This window comes from Entelurus aequoreus, linkage group LG13 (assembly GCF_033978785.1).
Source record: "Entelurus aequoreus isolate RoL-2023_Sb linkage group LG13, RoL_Eaeq_v1.1, whole genome shotgun sequence".
In the NCBI taxonomy this organism is placed as follows: Eukaryota; Metazoa; Chordata; class Actinopteri; order Syngnathiformes; family Syngnathidae; genus Entelurus; species Entelurus aequoreus.
The window spans coordinates 53,919,656-53,938,726 of NC_084743.1; the positions used below are offsets into that span (position 1 = coordinate 53,919,656).

General features: G+C 39.5%; 1 protein-coding gene across 4 annotated transcripts in view; it reads right to left on the bottom strand.

Annotated features, from left to right (window-relative positions):
* Positions 1 to 3,915: 3,915 nt before the first annotated feature.
* sik3 (SIK family kinase 3) overlaps positions 3,916 to 19,071 on the bottom strand; it is a 67,255-nt gene continuing 52,099 nt past the window's right edge. For 2 of the 4 annotated variants that reach the window (XM_062068029.1, XM_062068027.1), the window contains 5 exons: positions 16,989 to 17,749; positions 13,658 to 13,812; positions 10,968 to 11,097; positions 10,746 to 10,875; positions 3,916 to 5,402 (listed from right to left, as the gene is read on the bottom strand). In XM_062068029.1, the coding sequence (XP_061924013.1) occupies positions 10,751 to 10,875; positions 10,968 to 11,097; positions 13,658 to 13,812; positions 16,989 to 17,749 (1,171 nt within the window). In that variant the 3' untranslated portion in view covers positions 3,916 to 5,402; positions 10,746 to 10,750. The remainder of the gene's footprint in view (positions 5,403 to 10,745; positions 10,876 to 10,967; positions 11,098 to 13,657; positions 13,813 to 16,988; positions 17,750 to 19,071) is intronic. The other 2 variants (XM_062068030.1, XM_062068028.1) reach the window with 1 other exon arrangement.

Consider the following 19,071-nt stretch of genomic DNA (forward strand, 5'->3'; position numbering starts at 1 on the left):
AAACTACGGTGAGTTCAAGGACCGCCAAAATTAGTAGGACAAAACGCCCCCCCCCCCCCCCAAATACTTGAATCAGGGAAGCATGTTTAATATAAACAGTGTACTTTATAACAATTAGGGAGTTTTGTGTCATGTTTGTCCTCCTACAGAAACTATATTAAAACAAAAAATTTATTTTTTTCCCCTCATCTTATTCCATTTTTCATACATTTTTGAAAAAGCTCCAGAGAGCCACTAGGGAGGCGCTAAGGAGCCGCATGCGGCTCTAGAGCCACGGGTTGCCAACCCCCGACTTAAGGTCACACGTGTCAACATTTGTCTTTCAAAACGTGGAAAATGATAAAAAAAAACAAAAAAACAAGCTGTATGTGGGGGGAGGTGTAGTCAGCGCTGCTTGCAGGAGGAAAAGTCACCGCCGCTGTCCATGGTACTGAGGATGAGCACCATCGGGCAGGGGCGGGGCATGTGCTGATGGCGAGACACAGCTGGCAGGTGATTAGATTTCACAGGTGGTACATGTTAATCTAATCATCTGTTGTCTTTAACAGTAAGCGGCCGGGAGCAGAGGGGTAGAGAGGTACGGACGTGGCTGAAAAGTCACGTTCTGGGAGAAGGAAACAGTTGATGAAACATATGAGCATTAAAACTTTGTTAAAACCTGCAAGCTTGGATCCTGTGAAGTGTCTGTCAGTGGGACCGCTAGGAAGCGACTTCCACACTGTCATTTTTGTTGGACACATTTTGCTATTTTTGATACATTTGTTGGAAGATTTGCATTATAACTACAGTGTCAACATTTAAAATGGGAATTTACGGTAAATTACTGGCCACTATTAAAAACTTACAGACCTGTTAAACGCTGTGAAATATAAGGTTACTGTAATTGTACAGTAATATTGTAGCGTCCCGGAAGAGTTGGTGCTGCAGGGAATTTAGGGAATATGTTCTGTTGTGTTTATGTTGTGCAAATATTATCCCGAAATGTGTTTGTCGTTGTTGTTTCGTGTGATTTCACTATATGGCACAGGTTATGACCAGTGTTGGGTTAGTTACTGAAAACCAGTAACTAGTTACAATTACCAGTTACTTTATTTCAAAAGTAACTCAGTTACTAACTCAGTTACTTACACCAAAAAGTAATGCGTTACTGTGAAAAGTAACTATTTAGTTACTTCTTTCCCCCCCCCCCTTTTTTTAAGGCTCCCATTAATGCCCTTTTAGCCTTCATTTCAGTACTGTTATTGCACTGGAGAATAATACAATCTGTTGATCAACTTGACATGCATTTGCATCACTGAACTCAGAAAGCAATGTGGTCTACATACAACACACAAAGACAAAGATATGTTTCAAAGGGCCAATTTATTTCAGGCCAGGAAAAATTGACAAAACTATTTTAAATAGCTGCAACATAATGGCACTTTAACTTTAACCCTAAGTAGATAGGATCTTTGATCCAAGACACAACTTACATTTAACTAAAATGTTATTTTCTTTGTGCTCGACAAAAGAAAAATATTGAGAATGTCTCCATGTTAAAAAACTCGACTTCTGGCTTCGCCATGATGTCTTGTTAGTTGTTATGAGAGTAGCGTATGTGTGTGTGTGTGTGTGGCCCTTTAAGATATGACAGCATGAGAGGTGAGTGACGTCAGTGAGTGAGTGGGCGAGAGAGGTGAGGGAGCGGCGACAGTGAGTGCGTGTAGGTGCTCTAACTTGGTGGATGGCTGCGTGCAATAAAGTCACAAAGTTGCAACAAACCGCCGGGCTCGTCATTCACCCTCAGCTGTAAAGACCCTCTTCCAGGTAAAGTGAAGGTTGTTAGACCCGAAGTACGGCTCTGGAGGAACGTCTCCCCCACCCACAGAAAGCACGCCTCTTCTTTTCCACCGGAGCGCTCCAATAAAACACACTCAGATCTTCAGTTTCTAGCCGATACTACATAAAAATAACGTAAAATAACGCAGTAACGCATCATGCAGTAACGGTAACTGAGTTACTGTATATAAAAAAATAACGCGTTAGATTACTAGTTACCGCCGAAACTAACGGCGTTACAGTAACGCGTTAGTCCCAACACTGGTTATGACAGTGTTGGCGTTGTTCATACGGCCACCTTTAGTGTGACATGTATGGCTGTTGAATAAGTATGCCCTTCATTCACTTGTTCTGATGCCGTCCAGAAATTAACATGACCATTAAAATCTGTCATGATCATGCACAATGACAACTAATTTTGACATCTTCAACTAATGACCATTTTGGTCCCATCCAATGTTACAACATATTGTGACATTACAGTAAGTTTAAAAACAGTATTTTACGGTGAAATGATAACGCTAAAAGCGGTTTATATAAAGGTACTGTAATTTTACATTAATTTGTGGCTGGCACACTTACCTCTCAATCGGGCGACGAGTTTGCGACCCGCTCGGAGCGGTGGCAGTATAGGAAGATCAAAACACAACGCAGAGACCCCTACACAAATATGTAGCCTTTTTTAAAATATCCATCCATCCAAATTTTCTGGAGCCTGTCCCAGCTGCATTCGGGCGGAAGGCGGGGTACATCCTGGACAAGTCGCCACCTCATCACAGGGCCAACACAGATAGACAACATTCACACTCAGTCACACACTAGGGGCAATTTGGTGTTGCTAATCAACCTATCCCCAGGTTTTTGTATGTATCCTTAAATACTTTTTTTATTTGTATTAAATATTTATATGATAAAATTATATACTATAACAATTTTTTTTAACAAATATATTGTGGGATATTTGAAAGGTTATGCCAATGCAAAATATATGTAGATTTAATTATATAACATATATAAACCATTTTTAAATAGGTTACTGAAATGCCTCTTGGCTGCGGATGTATACTTTATGGGGACGGCCTGGCTCGGTTGGGAGTGGCCGTGCCAGCAACCTGAGGTTTCCTGGTTCGATCCCCGGCTTCTACCACCCTATTCACGTCCGTTGTGTCCTTGAGCGAGACACTTCACCCTTGCTCCTGATGAGTCGTGGTTAGCGCCTTGCATGGCAGCTTCCGCCATCAGGGTGTGAATGTGAAATTAAGTGTCAAAGCGCTTTGAGTGCAATACAAGTATAACCCATTTATCATTTAAAGGATTCTTTTGTCAATTTTTCCATACATGCAACACATAGAACTGGAGATACCGTTTCACTGTACTCTGGAGGACATTTCCAAGCCCAAGTGTGTGTTGCGGGAGATAGCTGAATGACACACAAACAACCATTTTAAATTATTTCTTTATTTATATATATATTTATATATATATATATATATATTTATTCATCTTTGTTTGGTTGATATTATTTTGTTGTTGTACTTTTAGTATTTTCGTAGTCAACAGAAATGAAAACTAAAAACAAAAACGACAACATAACTAAAGAGTGGAGCAGAGAGCTGGCTTGCGTAGAAGAAGAAGCTGAGATGAAGCACACACGCATTCAAGAAGAGCCAAGGAGAAGAGTAGGATCAGTCTGGTTTGGGAAGCAGCTCTCTCCTCCTCACTCTGTCCGACTCATGTGCGGCGCTTCTCATTGGCCAGTCACTTCCTGTTTCCCCTCAGCCAAACTCTACCTTACGGATCTGACTTTGGCTTGACGCAAACATTACAAAGCAGTATAATCTAATTATGTATATATGTATATATATATATATATATATATATATATATATATATATATATATATATATATATATATATATATATATATATATATATATATATATATATATATATATATATATATATATATATATATATATATATATATATATATATATATATATATATATATATGTTTTTTTCAGTCTTTTTAGGAAACAGGAAGTGATCGGATGCAAATGGCGAGCGCCAATGCAGCACGACAGCAACAATAGTTAGTTTGTAAAGCATACAGTAAGTCAACCGTGCAGTCTGGGATTGTGCAATTGGGTCAAACAAACATTTACACGTCCATCCGAGGGGTCTTGACTGCACCACAGTTTTTGTCATGAGGTGGGGGGTGGGGGGCAAATACGGCCTTCGAACTGGAAAAAAAATAACAGGGTAAGGGGCTGGATAATCGTTTCAATGACGTCCATTTTCAATCATGTCCAAGGTATTCATCTGCTGGATTCACTCCAGTTTCAGTCCAGAGTGTTTAAAAATGACCATCAATCCAGGAGCAAGATGGAAGGATCATAACAAATTAAGTGCAGAAATCCACGGAACAGGGTTTTTGTCAGTCTCCATTCTTGATGTTTTGGAGGATATGTCAACTTTTTTGGGGACGAGTTATTATTCCCTTTGTGTGGTTCACCCGCCCCAAGTCTGTAGCACCTAAAGCGACCCAGACAAAGCCCGAAACCTGACCCTGTTTAGCCTGCCACAACTATCCAAACATAAACAGGCGGAACAGCAATAAGAACAATATCAAAGGAAATACTTTAAAAAGCAACAAAATAATTACTCAAGTGTCTTAATATAATAATATTAAAACAAATAAGTACAATCTTTTTTAAGACATAGAAAGAGCCCTGTCTCTTTTCTCTGTCCTTTTTTGGCAGGAAACTCACAAAGCGAAACATAAAAAGTGACAATAAAAAAAAAAAAAGACAAATTGAAATAGCGTTCTATACATGGCATCGCTGTACAAGGAAAAGGGAGCAAAAGTCTGGCAAAACTACCCACAATTCAAGAAACTGTCACAGATGTGAGTGGAGGTCGGAAAGAGGGGGTCATTAATACAAGGTGAGGGTCCAAAAAGACATAATGGAGGAAAAAGGTGGTGTGAGTCCAAAGTGCAGAGCAAAGTTCCTTTTGTTTGTCCTCTTTGCAACAAAGAACTATTTTCTATAATAAGTCATTTCAATAAACCTTCTTTTACAGGAACAAGAGTAACAATATTGAGCATTATGTCTTAACATGGTCATTACTATTTGACAATAACATTTTAAATAACAAAAAAAAAGGGAGGCGAACGTAAGAAAAAAAAAAAACGAGCTGGTTTTGTACTGTGTGAGAACGACTCCAAAAAAGTGCCCAGCCGGGAATGATGTGCAGCAGTGTGTGCGCAGGAGGAGGTGGGAATACACGACCGGATTGGTCACGTATTCATCAGCCCAGGATGGGAGACACTGAATGAAGAGAGGTATTTAAAAAAAAAAAAAATCCACTGGAAAGAAATGATTGTGCAGGAGATGCTGGCACTTTTGACCTTTTGAACCCTGAACACCCCGCCCTCCCCCCTTTGGATGTCAACATCCACACAAAGCTTTCTAAAGCAGAGAGACAAATGACGGTGGTTTGGCATGATGCTGCTAGACTCAAGTGGACAGGTCAGGATGCTTGACATGGACCTCTGTACTGTACATGGGATACACTGCACCCTGGAGGGGGAGGCAAGCACAACAACACAATATTCATGTACAGGTAAGCTGCATGACAAACACACAATAATGCTTTAATATTAACAACTTTCTGCACCATCAAAAAATGTACATTGGTAAAAAGTAGAGATGCCCGATAATGGCTTTTTATCCGATATTCCGATATTGTCCAACTCTTAATTACCGATTCCGATATCAACCGATACCGATATATACAGTCGTGGAATTTAACACATTATGCCTAATTTTGTTGTGATGCCCCGCTGGATGCATTAAACAATGTAACAAGGTTTTCCAAAATAAATCTACTCAAGTTATGGAAAAAAATGCCAACATGGCACTGCCATTATTGAAGTCACAAAGTGCATTATTTTTTTTAACATGCCTCAAAACAGCAACTTGGAATTTGGGACATGCTCTCCCTGAGACAGCATGAGGAGGTTGAGGTGGGCGGGGTTTGGGGGAGGGGCGGGGTTGAGGGTAGCGGGGGGTGTATATTGTAGTGTCCAGGAAGAGTTAGTGCTGCAAGGGGTTCTGGGTATTTGTTCTGTTGTGTTTATGTTGTGTTACGGTGCGGATGTTTTCCTGAAATGTGTTTGTCATTCTTGTTTGGTGTGGGTTCACAGTGTGGCGCATATTTGTAACAGTGTTAAAGTTGTTTATACGGTCACCCTCAGTGTGACCTGTATGGCTGTTGACCAAGTATGCCTTCCATTCACTTCTGTGTGTGAAAAGCCGTAGATATTATGTGATTGAGCCGGCACGCAAAGGCAGTGCCTTTAAGGTTTATTGGCGCTCTGTACTTCTCCCTACGTCTGTGTACCTCTCCGTACAGTGGCGTTTTAAAAAGTCATACATTTTACTTTTTGAAACCGATACCAATAATTTCCGATATTACATTTTAAAGCATTTATCGGCCCATAATATCGGCAGTGCGATATTATGGGACAGCTCTGTTTAATAGTAACAACTTTCTGCACCATCAAAAAATTAACATTGGTAAAAAGTGTGCATTTACAAAGATAATGCTCAGTTTTTGACACCATTGTTAGTTTTTATTTTAGTTTTAATCATTATCCTTGAATAAAAATGCTTTCTAGCTTAAGTCAGTCATTTTTTTATAACTAAAATAGGCACTGTTTAAAAGCACACTATTTTGCCTGTTTTGTGTTTCTGATGCTTCACTGATAATGTTTTTATCGGTTTCAATAGTGAAGCTTTCATTATTTTAAATATTGGTTTATACTGTAGCACTTTAAGATTTAATTCAATGAAAAGTGCGTAATATTATTAATGATTATTTCTAGCGGCTGTTGAGGTGTCCTACTGTGTTCAGCGGTCCTAGAATGCAGCTTAAAAACACCTGTCTTGTATTCCTCTGAGTGTAGAACGATCACTCTGTTCTAAGAGAGCAGAGCTTGTAGGTTGAATGTGCACAATTGAATATCTTAGTTGCTCAGACAGTTTCAGTTTATTTCAAACATGAATACAATACAATTACAATGTATTGTAGCACATATTTCCAGTTGTTTCATTACAGCACGTTTGAAAAGGAGTAGGAAAAAGCAGAGCTTATTTAATCCTACCCCTTTTCAGATCGTAGCAGTTTTTTGTTCTGTTTGTAACAGAAGAGTGAATAAATAAATACATTAATATACCACAAGTAAGTAAACACATTAAATACATAATGAATATTAGACGTATAAACATTCACAATAATTAAAGTTCTTATAAATAGTTAAGTAGTTTATGCTTCACCTGAGATTAATGAGTATCTCATTTTTGTTTTATTTTTATTTTTTTAGAAGGTTCAAGATGTTAATCATAATTCTTCTTTGTACTTTGTAATGTTTTTATATAAGTTTGGATTTAGGAATGTTGTTTCTTAGTAGGGAAAGACAAAGTTTCTTGTTTTTCATGTTAGCATTTAAGCTAGCGAGCTGGCGCTACTCGGGTCATGAGTTTATCAAAGTATAGTTTTCTATCACGATTTTCCAATAATTTTGGTATAAAACGGTAATGCCAACCGTCGGGAGTTTTACCGTGGTTATCATTAATACCGTTTATCGTTACATCCCTAGCGGTGAGAAATCCAACTTCCTTATCTCACAAAGAAAAGCATCTGATTGGCTCTCCGTAACTCCTCTCTGTGATTGGATACATTCCAAACGTGTCCCATCCATCGACAAGACAAAATTTAATATGATTGCATTTTGTTTCTGTCAACATTTTCACCTGGTTGACTAAAATTTCTGTAAATTGCATCATCGTCTTAGTCAATGTTCCCTCTAATTTTTCATGTGTGTGAGCAAACGCACAAACTGAGCATTCAGTGGAGCACATGTGAGCAACATCAGACGTGCACACTGTGGCCACACCAGCGTCACACCTGTCCCAAACCTGATATCATAACAATTTAAATGTTTTATTAAAATAATTTTCTGATATAAGTGATTTTGCCCTCTTACAATGACAATAACAAAAAAAACATGTTTTTCATGACCTATGTGCTAGTATTGTATGTCTGGCTGCGGGTCCTGCCTTTAAAAGAAACGTTACCCCTTTCAGAGATCACATTTAGTTCCTGTAACTTTCTGTCTGTAAAATACATCTTTTTATTAGCATTTATGAACTCTAGTGACAATATTTCATGAATAATATCCTTAGATTAACATTCTTAATAAAGGCAGTAAAATAAGCACACATCTGATTGAGCAGTCAGAGTGTTACAACCTGGCATTTACACATTGTGTGGTGTTGGGGTTGTCCGATTTTTTGTGTGGCCATAAACGCAGCACTGGCTAAGTCCCATGAGTGCGTGTGTTGGTGCAGGTGAGACAGAGCGAGCGGCTTCTGTTGAAACGACGGATGAGAACATTGGTTTAAGCCTGGTTTGTATGGCAGAAAATTACCAGTTTTTATAGATAAGTTTTTTTTACTCATGCTTTTGGTGTGGTTACAAACAGTTTTGCTCAATAAAGTAATTGATGGAATTCCTGTCCGTAAAGTGTCTCGACAGACGATAATTGAACAGTGTTGACAAAGATTTTTTTATTCATTGTGGCTGCTCTTGTTGTCACCTGTCACTCACAGAGTTGCATTGCAAAATCATACAGAATAAATTGTAATGTGTTTATTTTGTTTAAAGTTCAGATGGGATTTTTGATTTTCTGCGCGGCATTAATTTGCAGTGCGCAGAGGACGCGTGAGCGGTGCGCAATTGCGCAGGCGCGCACCTTAGAGGGAACGTTGGTCTTAGTCAACGTGTATTTGATTAGTTATCGTCTCATTTTAACCTAAGGATGTAACGATATGAAAATGTCATATCTCGGTTATCGTCACCAAAATTATCAGTTATATTTTTCACGGTATTGTTGAATGTGCTCAAAAAGTACTCACACACTAATAAAAGTTTTATTTTGAAAATGAATTACAATAAATAAATAGCCACACAAATATACTTTTATGTTGTATAATAATATTGTTCTGGCTACTAAAAAGCCATATTATGTTTATTTGAGTGTTTAAATATGTTTACGATCTTCTTTTGTTTTAACTTAAACGTTTTAGTGTTTTTAATGATAAAGAATAAACGTGAGTTGGGTGCATCACATCCGGTTTACCGTATTTCCTTGAATAGCCGCAGGGGCGCTAATTAATTTAAAACCTCCTGTCACTCCGGCGTTTACCGGAAGCCTGCGGGATGGCCGTGCATGCGGTAATTATTTTAAAACCTCTTCTCACTCCGGCGTTTACCAAAAGGAATGCGGTAAATTTAGGCGTGCGCTTTGAGTGTGATGTAAGCATACCATCATGAAAAGCACATTTAATAAAAAAAACTTTATTATGGTCTTACCTGTACTTATAAATGGAGTCCATTTGCAGCTCCTTCTGACCAAAAGCATCGATAACTTGTTTATAGAAGTCTTCCTTATTTTCTTTTTCTTCAGTTTTAAAAGTCTCTCTCTCTCGATGGAGATAATCCTTTAATTATTACCTCCTGCTTCAATTGAAAGTCCAGTTTAGAAAACTGTTTTATTTTAGATACCGGTATGTAATCCTCCATGTTAAAAGTTCAGGCGAGAGGAAAAAATAAATAAATCTGTTGCTGCGTTTTGTCACTTCTTCTGCAGTATCGGAAGTCGCAAGAAGGATCACTAGCGCCCTCTACCACCAGGAGGCGGGGGTCATTTAATGACTCATACAGTATTTGACACACGCAGCTACGGTATATTAATAAAACATAGCTGCTTACTGTTCTTTTTAGCATACCGTACCGGTATTCAATAGCTTGGACCTTAAATCCTACTGAATAGCTCTTTATCTTTTTTCCTTTGTGCGATTGCAAACTACTGAAAGCAGCTTCCTCCATTTTGAAAATGAGGACAGGTAAATCGTCACTCGTGACGTAACGAATTTGACCCGGCGGAAGTTCTAGACATATGCTAAATATTTTGCGAAACGAGTTTGGCCCGGCGAAAATTATAGACATGCGATAATAAAATTAATATTTTGCAAAACGAATTTGACCCGGCGGAAGTTCTAGACATATGCTAAATATTTTGCGAAACGAGTTTGGCCCGGCGAAAATTATAGACATGCGATAATAAAATTAATATTTTGCGAAACGAATTTGATCCGGCGTTAATCCTGAACCGGCGATAAGGCCAAGCATGCGTTAATTATTTTGAGAAACGAGTTTGACCCGGCAGTAATTCTAGACGTGCGAATACTATATTCCCTGCGCCAATTCAAGGAAATACGGTATGTGACGTCACTCAAAGTCACTTTTTGTTGTCATTTTGCTTAGAATCGGTCAATCTCTTTAAGAGAACACAGCTCATAGGTTTAATGTGCACAAGTGAATATCTTAGTTGCTCAGACAGTAATGCGTTCATACAAGTTTAGATTGGACTATGTCCCTTTTTAATGGAGAAAGGTAAGTATTTTGTATTCATGTTAGCAATTAAGCTAGCAAGCTCAAGCTTGCTTCTGTAGTAAATGAGCCGTGTCATTCTTATGTGAGTTCATCAAAGTGTTATTGATCACTTTTTAACGATCATTTTAATTGAAAACGGTAATATTAACCGTTTTACCGCGGTTTATCATTACAACACTAGATGACACATACATTACAACTTGCATGTCTCCCGCCCAATTTATTAAGGTGTTTTAGCTTGCTTTTGATACAAATGGTGCGACTTCAAAATGATACTTTCAACTGTGTATTAATTTACCTCACATGCTTGGTAAAGCATATCTACTGTATCTCTGTATGGACTCATCAATTAAAAGGCAAAGACGACTATTTTGAACCACTAGCCCAAAGATAGGATTACGTACCATTGCTAGACTCCAGCCTGCTCCATGCTGTACTGCAGGTCAGGGGGCTTGTAGCTGAGGAGCATATCTGTGGTGCAGGAAGAAGGATAACAGGACGCCGCATGGAGCTCCCCTTCAACGTCACACACTGCTTTAAAAAGACATTTCATTGCTGATCTGATTATTTCGGGTGGGGGGAAAAAAACCTGTACCGTTTTAGCTAATTGCATTTTTGTTGCTGACCTGACTCTTCCCGCTGGCGCAGCTGCTGGCTTCCTGACAGTGACGTCTGGCTGAGAATGTCTGACATGCGAGCTGAACTTAGGGCCTTCCCAGCCAACAGGCTCATCCCAGACATGGGCTCAGTCTGGTCCTGGCAAGAGATGAACATTTTCTCAGACACAGGCACGCTCATTTATAATTATTGTGCATTTTATGAAATCTGGAATGAGCAAAAGGCTGGTTTGGAATTCTGCAGAGGCATCTCATATTCCAACCAAGTTCAGCTTTACAAGTAGTCCTCTGGTTACAATCAAGTTCTGTTCCAAAACAGTGTCGCTCACATTGTAGACATAACCCATAAACGTCATACAAAAAAATATTTATTAAAAATATGAATTACAACAATTGAATGAAACAATAATAATAATAAAAAGAACAACTTCTAATGAAAACTACTTTTTAGAGACTTTTATTTGCATCAAGTTTCATCTCAACGTCACACATTGCTTTCGTCAAGCACCCCTAAAACCAACAGCCCACTTCTGGCCTTCACACTAAAAGCAGGGCTGTACAGTGCGAGCGTTTCAGTCCCATTTGTGACCCAAAATAGGTTATGCGAGTATTGGGGAAAAAAGTAGCACGTGTGCAAATACAGATTTTACCCAATAAAGCATTTATTTTTCCATATATTTTTAGGAGCCGGCTGTGGTTGATCTATCTTCAACCTCTGTTGTCACTCACTCTTCCTCGCTCTCACATGAGTTCACTGTCCATTGGTTGCCCCCTGGTGAACGTCTTTGGTTTGAAATGCAGCGGAGCTTGTTTTTTAAATGTTAATATCACAGACGATCACCCTCGTTTAATCGTAGCTGCCAAAATCATGAGCCCGGTTCAAATTTGATTAATTGTGCAGCCCTAGGGTCCGACGTAATATTGAACAACAAATCAATGACAAGTGACAAACTTGCCATCCAAACAATACCACGTTTGTTGACAAGAACATACATCCATGGAAGCACATTCAATCTATTTATTAAGCAGAGGTAAAACAAACCAGTGAAAGAATCAAAAGAGCTGCCGTCAGGACCAACAAACTACCCCTGCTAGCCTGCCAAGCTAACAAAACAGCTCAAGCTAAATGCTAAGCACGTATTCGCTGACGGCACAAATCACTAGGCAAGAGGCATCACCTTTTAAAAGGCACATGCACACACTGTAACTTATCTTAACTGCATTATGTCAGATATTTCAAGTTTAAGTAACTAATTAGTTTACCTAAATTAAAGAGTAATTTAGTTAGTAATTAAATTACTTTTTTGGTAAAGTAACGAGTAACTATAATTAATTACTTTTTTAAAGTAATTTTCAGAACACAGCCTGTCACACAGCATTATGAAGCAGTTGGCAGGTTGGTGTTCCTGGCTAAAATCTTTGTGTGCATGTCCTATAATAATGTTTACCTATAAAAACACTATTGTTAAAGGTCAATTATTTTCATGTTGCTGCCGATGTTTAATCATGTCTTCTTAAACCAGGGCACTTTATTTCTCTCTCTTTTTTTTAAAGAAGATTGGAGATTGTTTGACTTTCTTATATTCATTTTAGGGCTTTTTCTTTTTTCTAACCTAACCTTTTAAGTTGGGATCCTATTATGCAAAACCTACTTTTCTTGTTAGTACCTGTTTTTGTGTATTTGGGATCCCCATCAGTCCCAAAAATGTTAAATCAAGGCATGGTGGAGATATTTAGTTATGTCCACAGATTTTTCAATTTATGGGTTGGTATATGGACCAGTTTTGATCCCTATCGCCCAGCCCTACACTCGTGTTAGCGAAAGTGTTAGCACAGTTTAGGTATGTTCTCGGCTATTAATTGAGCGTTGCAGTAGTAGTGTTTATATGTATGAGTGCACATGTGTACATTGTTTGAGTGTTAATAATGACCTTGCAATATTTAAAACATTTTAAGACCTTTCATATTGGCCCTAATTTTTTTCTGTGCTACAACATTCTTTTTATTTAGTAGCACTGATGCCACGAGTGAATAAGCCTAGCGTACAGCCCTGAAAAGCACTGTCCACTACACACTGGCTAAGACCCTCAGTTCGATTTACCCCTGTGGTTGTCTTGCAGGCATTTCTACCATTCTAAAATATTGCTTTGGCTAGTCAAGGGGGATTAACCGCCTCTTTTTCTCCCAGATCTCATTGTAAAAGCACAAAATAAATAACCCTTCTAACACTCATGAGAATTATTATTATTAAGCACGAATAAGAGTCGCAACAGTCAAGCCTTGAATATTGGTGGGCGGAGCTTTTTACAATTGTCATTTTCACTTTCATGGTTATGACTATCTTTTTCTTTGGCACACTGCTGCTCAGGAGACATAGTGTACTGTAAAAAGTGAACTAAAAAGCATCTACTGTGTTTTCTCCAGTATAGCTGTCTCACTCAAAGCAGACACCACACAGTAAGCAGCAGCTGGCTGCCTCACACAGGCTGGCTTCTGTATCCTTCCACCGTGCGTGCTGTGATTATAGTCCTTGAGCCAATCTCTTGTATTAACAGAGCAAAATGTATCTTATCTATGGGAGTGCGTCCGTAACCCACGAAACACCACGACTCCGGAACATTGTAAAGCCAGGACCACTTGTACATTTAAACATGATGGTTCTTTTCAGTTTTCTGTGTATCGTGTGTTGAGTCACTCACATATGCGTCATCACATGTCTGGATGGTGTGGTGGCGCTGAAGTTGTCCTCGGGACCTGTACACATCTCCTTGCTGACCTCGTGAAAAGCTCAAACCGTTATGATCAGGCACCTCCATGGCTTGCCCTGCCGGTCTGCACTCTACATGTACAGGGTCTGATACAAAAAAAAAAAAAAAGGTTGATGTATTGGACTAGTGCTGTCAATGATTATTTATTAAAAATCAGAATAATCACATTTTTTAATTTAGATTAATCATGATTAACCACAGGTTATTACTCATTTGTATAGTTTAAGATAACCTAAAAAAAGAGCCCAGTTTTAGGCATGCAGTATTATTGTGGGAATGTCATAGAGGAACATTTTTTAAACATTTTTAATTCAATCATTTGCTCCAACATTGGGAACAGTTATATCTTAAAACAGGGGGTTCCTAAACATTTTTGATTGTGGGGCCCAATTTTTCCACTACAAATACACTGAATTAGTATTCTTACTTTTTATTTTAATTGTATTAAATTTAACAGGATAAACTTCATCAAATCATAAGGAAGCATGAGTTAATCACAAAGATTCTTAAAATAAATTATAATCAAATATATTGCAAAGGAAGGGACTCATACAAACTGATGAAAAATAAATGTACATAAAATTAAGCGGTGCTAAAATGAAAATATTCTAACTAAATTAAAAATAATTATGTTTCTTAAATAAACGCAATAAAATATAAGTGCAAATGAAAATAAAGCTTGATTAATTATGCAAAACCAACTTTTCTTACCTATTGGTACCTGCTGTTGTGGATTTGGTATCGCATGAGTCCCACAAATTTGGGATCAAATAGTGGAGGCATTGCGGATAGAGTTATAAAATAATCTAGCCTTCTTTCATACTTCTGCCAAACGAGCCATTTGGAATTTGCAAAACCTGTGACGTTTTTCACACAGATGATGCCAGCGGGTTACACATATATAGTATAAATGTACTCAAAGGGCTTTGTGGGGGTCCGCCATGGTAATCCGACGCTGTAGTCAATAAGATCCTTTTTTGCAATCCGCTCGTTGTGGGGTGGACTGGCTCGCACGTGCATCCCCCGCTGTTGCCATTTATGATACAAAGTAGTGTATAGTTCAAACTTAGTCTGTCTGTAGGCCCGCTATGGAAGCGCTAAAAACTACAAGAAAAGACGTCGAGGAGAAGACGCTGTCGAAGTGGAGCCCCATAAGTAAGCCACAAAATGACGCAACTTGGAAAGACAGTCAAAAAGCGGCTTGAAAACGGTCTGTAAAACATAATCTATGCAACATTTTGACCAAAGAACACCATTACATGTTATGTAGACCACAAGGAAGTGTTCTACATGTAGAAAAAAACATAATCTGACCCCTTTAAGTAATATTTTTCCACTGAAAAAACTTCTGACTTTAGCTCCAGACTTTATCTGCCAAAAGTGGTGTAAAAGTGTATTACAACTAGGGATGATGTTCGTTAAGAATTGATCGCGTTCGAGCCCATTATCGCATCCTCTTATCGAACCGATTCCTTATCAAATCTCTTATCGAATGCAGATAGGTTGTTGTGTGTGCACTGAGTTCCAAAACCCATAGATGTTATATGACTGGGCCGGCACGCTGTTTATATGGAGGAAAAGGGGACGTGACTGAGGACAGCATGCGGCCGTTATAGGGTGAAGGTTTCAGGTGAGAGAGGACGCTAAAGGTACGCCCCCAGTGAGCATATAGTGCTGCTATGTGCGTTGTAAATAAAAAAATGTCGACAAACACATCACCAACATGGACGAGGAGCCGCTCACTTTCGACATCCCGGTGAAGCACACTGTGGAGAAGAAAGGGACCAGCACGGTAGCGAATCGATACGCACAACGGGGCAAGAGAAGTCGGCTTTTACTGTTGTGCTAGCTTGCTATGCTAATGGATAACGAGGCTGACTTTGAAAATGAGGAGACGGAATCTGGCGTGTTTGATGGAGAACTTGTCCAGCTGTTCATTTGGGACACAGAAGATGAGGACTTTGATGGACTTGTGGATGAGGATTGATCAAAAAATAATGTGAGTACCGTATTTTTCGGAGTATAAGTCGCTCCGGCCGAAAATGCATAATAAAGAAGGAAAAAAACATATATAAGTCGCACTAGAGTATAAGTCACATTTTTAGGGGAAATTTATTTGATAAAACCCAACACCAAGAATAGACATCTGAAAGGTAATTTAAAATAAATAAGAATAGTGAACAACATGCTGAATAAGTGTACGTTATATGACGTATAAATAACCAACTGAGAACGTGCCTGGTATGTTAACCTAACATATTACGGTAAGAGTCATTCAAATAACTATAACATATAGAACATGCTATACGTTTACCAAACAATCCGTCACTCTTAATCGCTAAATCCCATGAAATCTTATAAGTCTAGTCTCTTACGTGAATGAGCTAAATACTATTATTTGATATTTTACGGTAATGTGTTAATAATTTCACACATAAGTTGCTCCTGAGCATAAGTCGCACCCCCTGAGTATAAGTCGCACCCCCGGCCAAACTATGAAAAAAACTGCAATTTATAGTCCGAAAAATACGGTACATTGATAAATACTTCAATAAAGTACAACCAAACTCAGCTTTGCTCCTGCTGCCTTTTTAAAACAGCGTCCATGCATGCTAGTGTATGTTTTAAGCTAGCGTATGTTTAACCATGCCTGCGCCCAAAAATACTCTGCGCCTTATTTATGCGTTAAATACAGAAATAGCACTCGTAACTGACACGGCGCCTTTTAATAAGGTGCGCCCTATGGTCGTGGAAATACGCTATAGTGGCTTCGATAACGGGAAACGGTTCTCAAAAAGGGATTCGAATCCATGGAATCTGTTCTTTTCTTATCGAACAATCGGGAGAACCGGTTTCGAACATCATCCCTAATTACAACTGAGTACCGCTGCGGCTCATACGGACAACAACCTATTGTTAAGAAACCCCTGATCTAACGTATCGTCTGGGTTTATTTTGAAGTTAAATTTGCCAGCGAACATACCAGTTGGAGTTTCCTCACTTTTTTGGCGCTGCTGTACGCATTGACCTGATCACTCACTGAACAACAACCTGCACCACCTTTTAAGTAATCATCCATGGTTATCGTAAAAGCGTATACAGTCAAAATAAATTGCGTGATTAATACATGATTAATGCAATAATGTTTTTGATTAATCACATCAGTCAACTCGTTATTTTTAAAACAGCCCTGGAATAAATTATAATCTTAATTCTTGAGAAAATCACAGAATGTATTTAAATTAGTGCTTTGTAAACTAACCTCGAGTTACTGGAGGACTGCTGTATCCATGTCTGTGTGTCGGGGAGCTGTAGGTAGAGGTGCTGCCTCTCGGAGGACCCAGGAGCTCATGACCTTCTGCTTTGGCCAGAAGGCCCTCGTGTGTGTGATGGTAGCCAGATGGTGCCTCATCTTCCTCCATGCTCTCCGAGTGGGGCAAGTTACGGCCAGGGACCTGGGCAGAGTGTTGCTGCGGCTGGATTTCTGGTGGTAGTATCTGGAGAAGGTGATGGTAGTGTTTGCCTCCTGGAGAGCCTTGGGGCGCTTGGGGATCCAAAGTCTCACCCTGGCTAAGCTGGCGCAGAAGCAGCATCTCTTCGTATTCTGGCGCTGCATTAGTGGGCTGTGTTGAGGGTGCTGCGCAAGAGCGAGGCATCGGCCTCTTCAAAATTGCAGCCAGTTCATGGGGTGGTAGCCTGGGATCTGCGTGGCCTGTTAAAGAATGGCGGGGAGACAGTAGCCCCTGCAGAGTGGGCGTTACATGCTGTTGTGGGGGGCGGTAGTCCAATGGCGTCGGAGAGAGTAATGCTTGCTGTAGTGCTGATGGGGTGCCATAACCGCTGGGTCCCACTGTCCCACCCTGGAAACCTTCCAGGCCAGGTACATTGAGAGAGGCTCCCTGCATATAAGCGTTATAAGAGTTCACCAATCCAGGGGAACCCCGGGTGGTTGAATCACCAGAAAAAAGGTGGGGATTAAACTGGGCCTGGTCATAGGCTGACGTGAAGCGTCCAAGGCTTCGACTGAAAGGACATTAAAAAAAAACAAGCTCATTAGCGACAGCTGATATTATTTGAATCCACTTGTGTTATATATCGTATTTTTCGGACTTTAAGTCGCTCCGGAGTATAAGTCGCACCCCCGGCCAAACTATGAAAAAAACTGTGACTTAAAGTCCGAAAAATACGGTAATGTGAAACAGATCACTACACCACTCCACTAAGGGTGTAACGGTACGTGTATTTGTATTGAACCGTTTCAGTACGGGGGGTTCGGTTCGGAGGCGTACCGAACGAGTTTCCACACAAACATATTAAGTAGCGCACTGCACGGACGGACATAAGTAGCATACCGCACGTTGTGTACAATGCACACCGAGGCACAACACACGGCATGCTGGTGTAACGCAGGTGTCAAATACATACTTTTGCGGAGACTATTCGGCTCTTGCTCTATATTACTCTTTGTTACGTGACTAGGGAGAGCGCGCAGCTCTCCCTAGTCACGTGACCGCCGCGGTCCAATCAGCTGTGCTTATAAGCCGGTAGCAGGAAGTGGCCAGTAGACAGGACGTTAGGGGAGACAGGTTGTATTTCTGCTCGAGGTAGGTTTTTATTCTCGTTTTCACCCGAAATATTGTGCTGACGGGATTCTAAACTAAATGCCTATTTGTTAACTTTATAGAGCTGACGACCAGTGCCATTAAGCTGTGTGTGACAGTAGAAGGGGAGTTGGTGAGTCCATGTTTATAAAGATATATTAGTCTTTCTTCCATTGTTTCATTACAACAGTCTTTGTGGCATATTTCTCAATCGTCCATATACAAGGTTTATGACTTGAACCAATGATAACTATTGTGTATTGAATGTACTTTTGAATGTGTTTGATGATAAGCACGTTTAAAGCACTGACCGAATTGTATAGGTCATATTTATGCTGCTAATGGTTATTTTAGCACTTTATTGCATATTGTGATTCTGACATGTATGTTGATTTATATTGTACAATATAGAGGAAAAAACTAGAACCTGTTCTGAATACTTTATAATGCAATTAGTGTTATTTAATGGATATATATGATTTGTGTACACATTGATTTATAAGGATGGTCCTGGTTCTTACACAGGCCAGGCTTCTCTTTATGATGGCGAGCTAAGGAAAAAAAGCATCTAGTCCAAGGATCGTTCTTGGGAGATTCCAGCCATACCCTCTACACATTTTCACCCTTAACCGCAGCACATGGACTGTACTGCTTTACTCTCCAAAACCGTTCTCCAAGAACTGTATTATCTGAGCTGAGATTTAAACAAGATGCAGAGACACTAAATAATTGAATTGGAACACA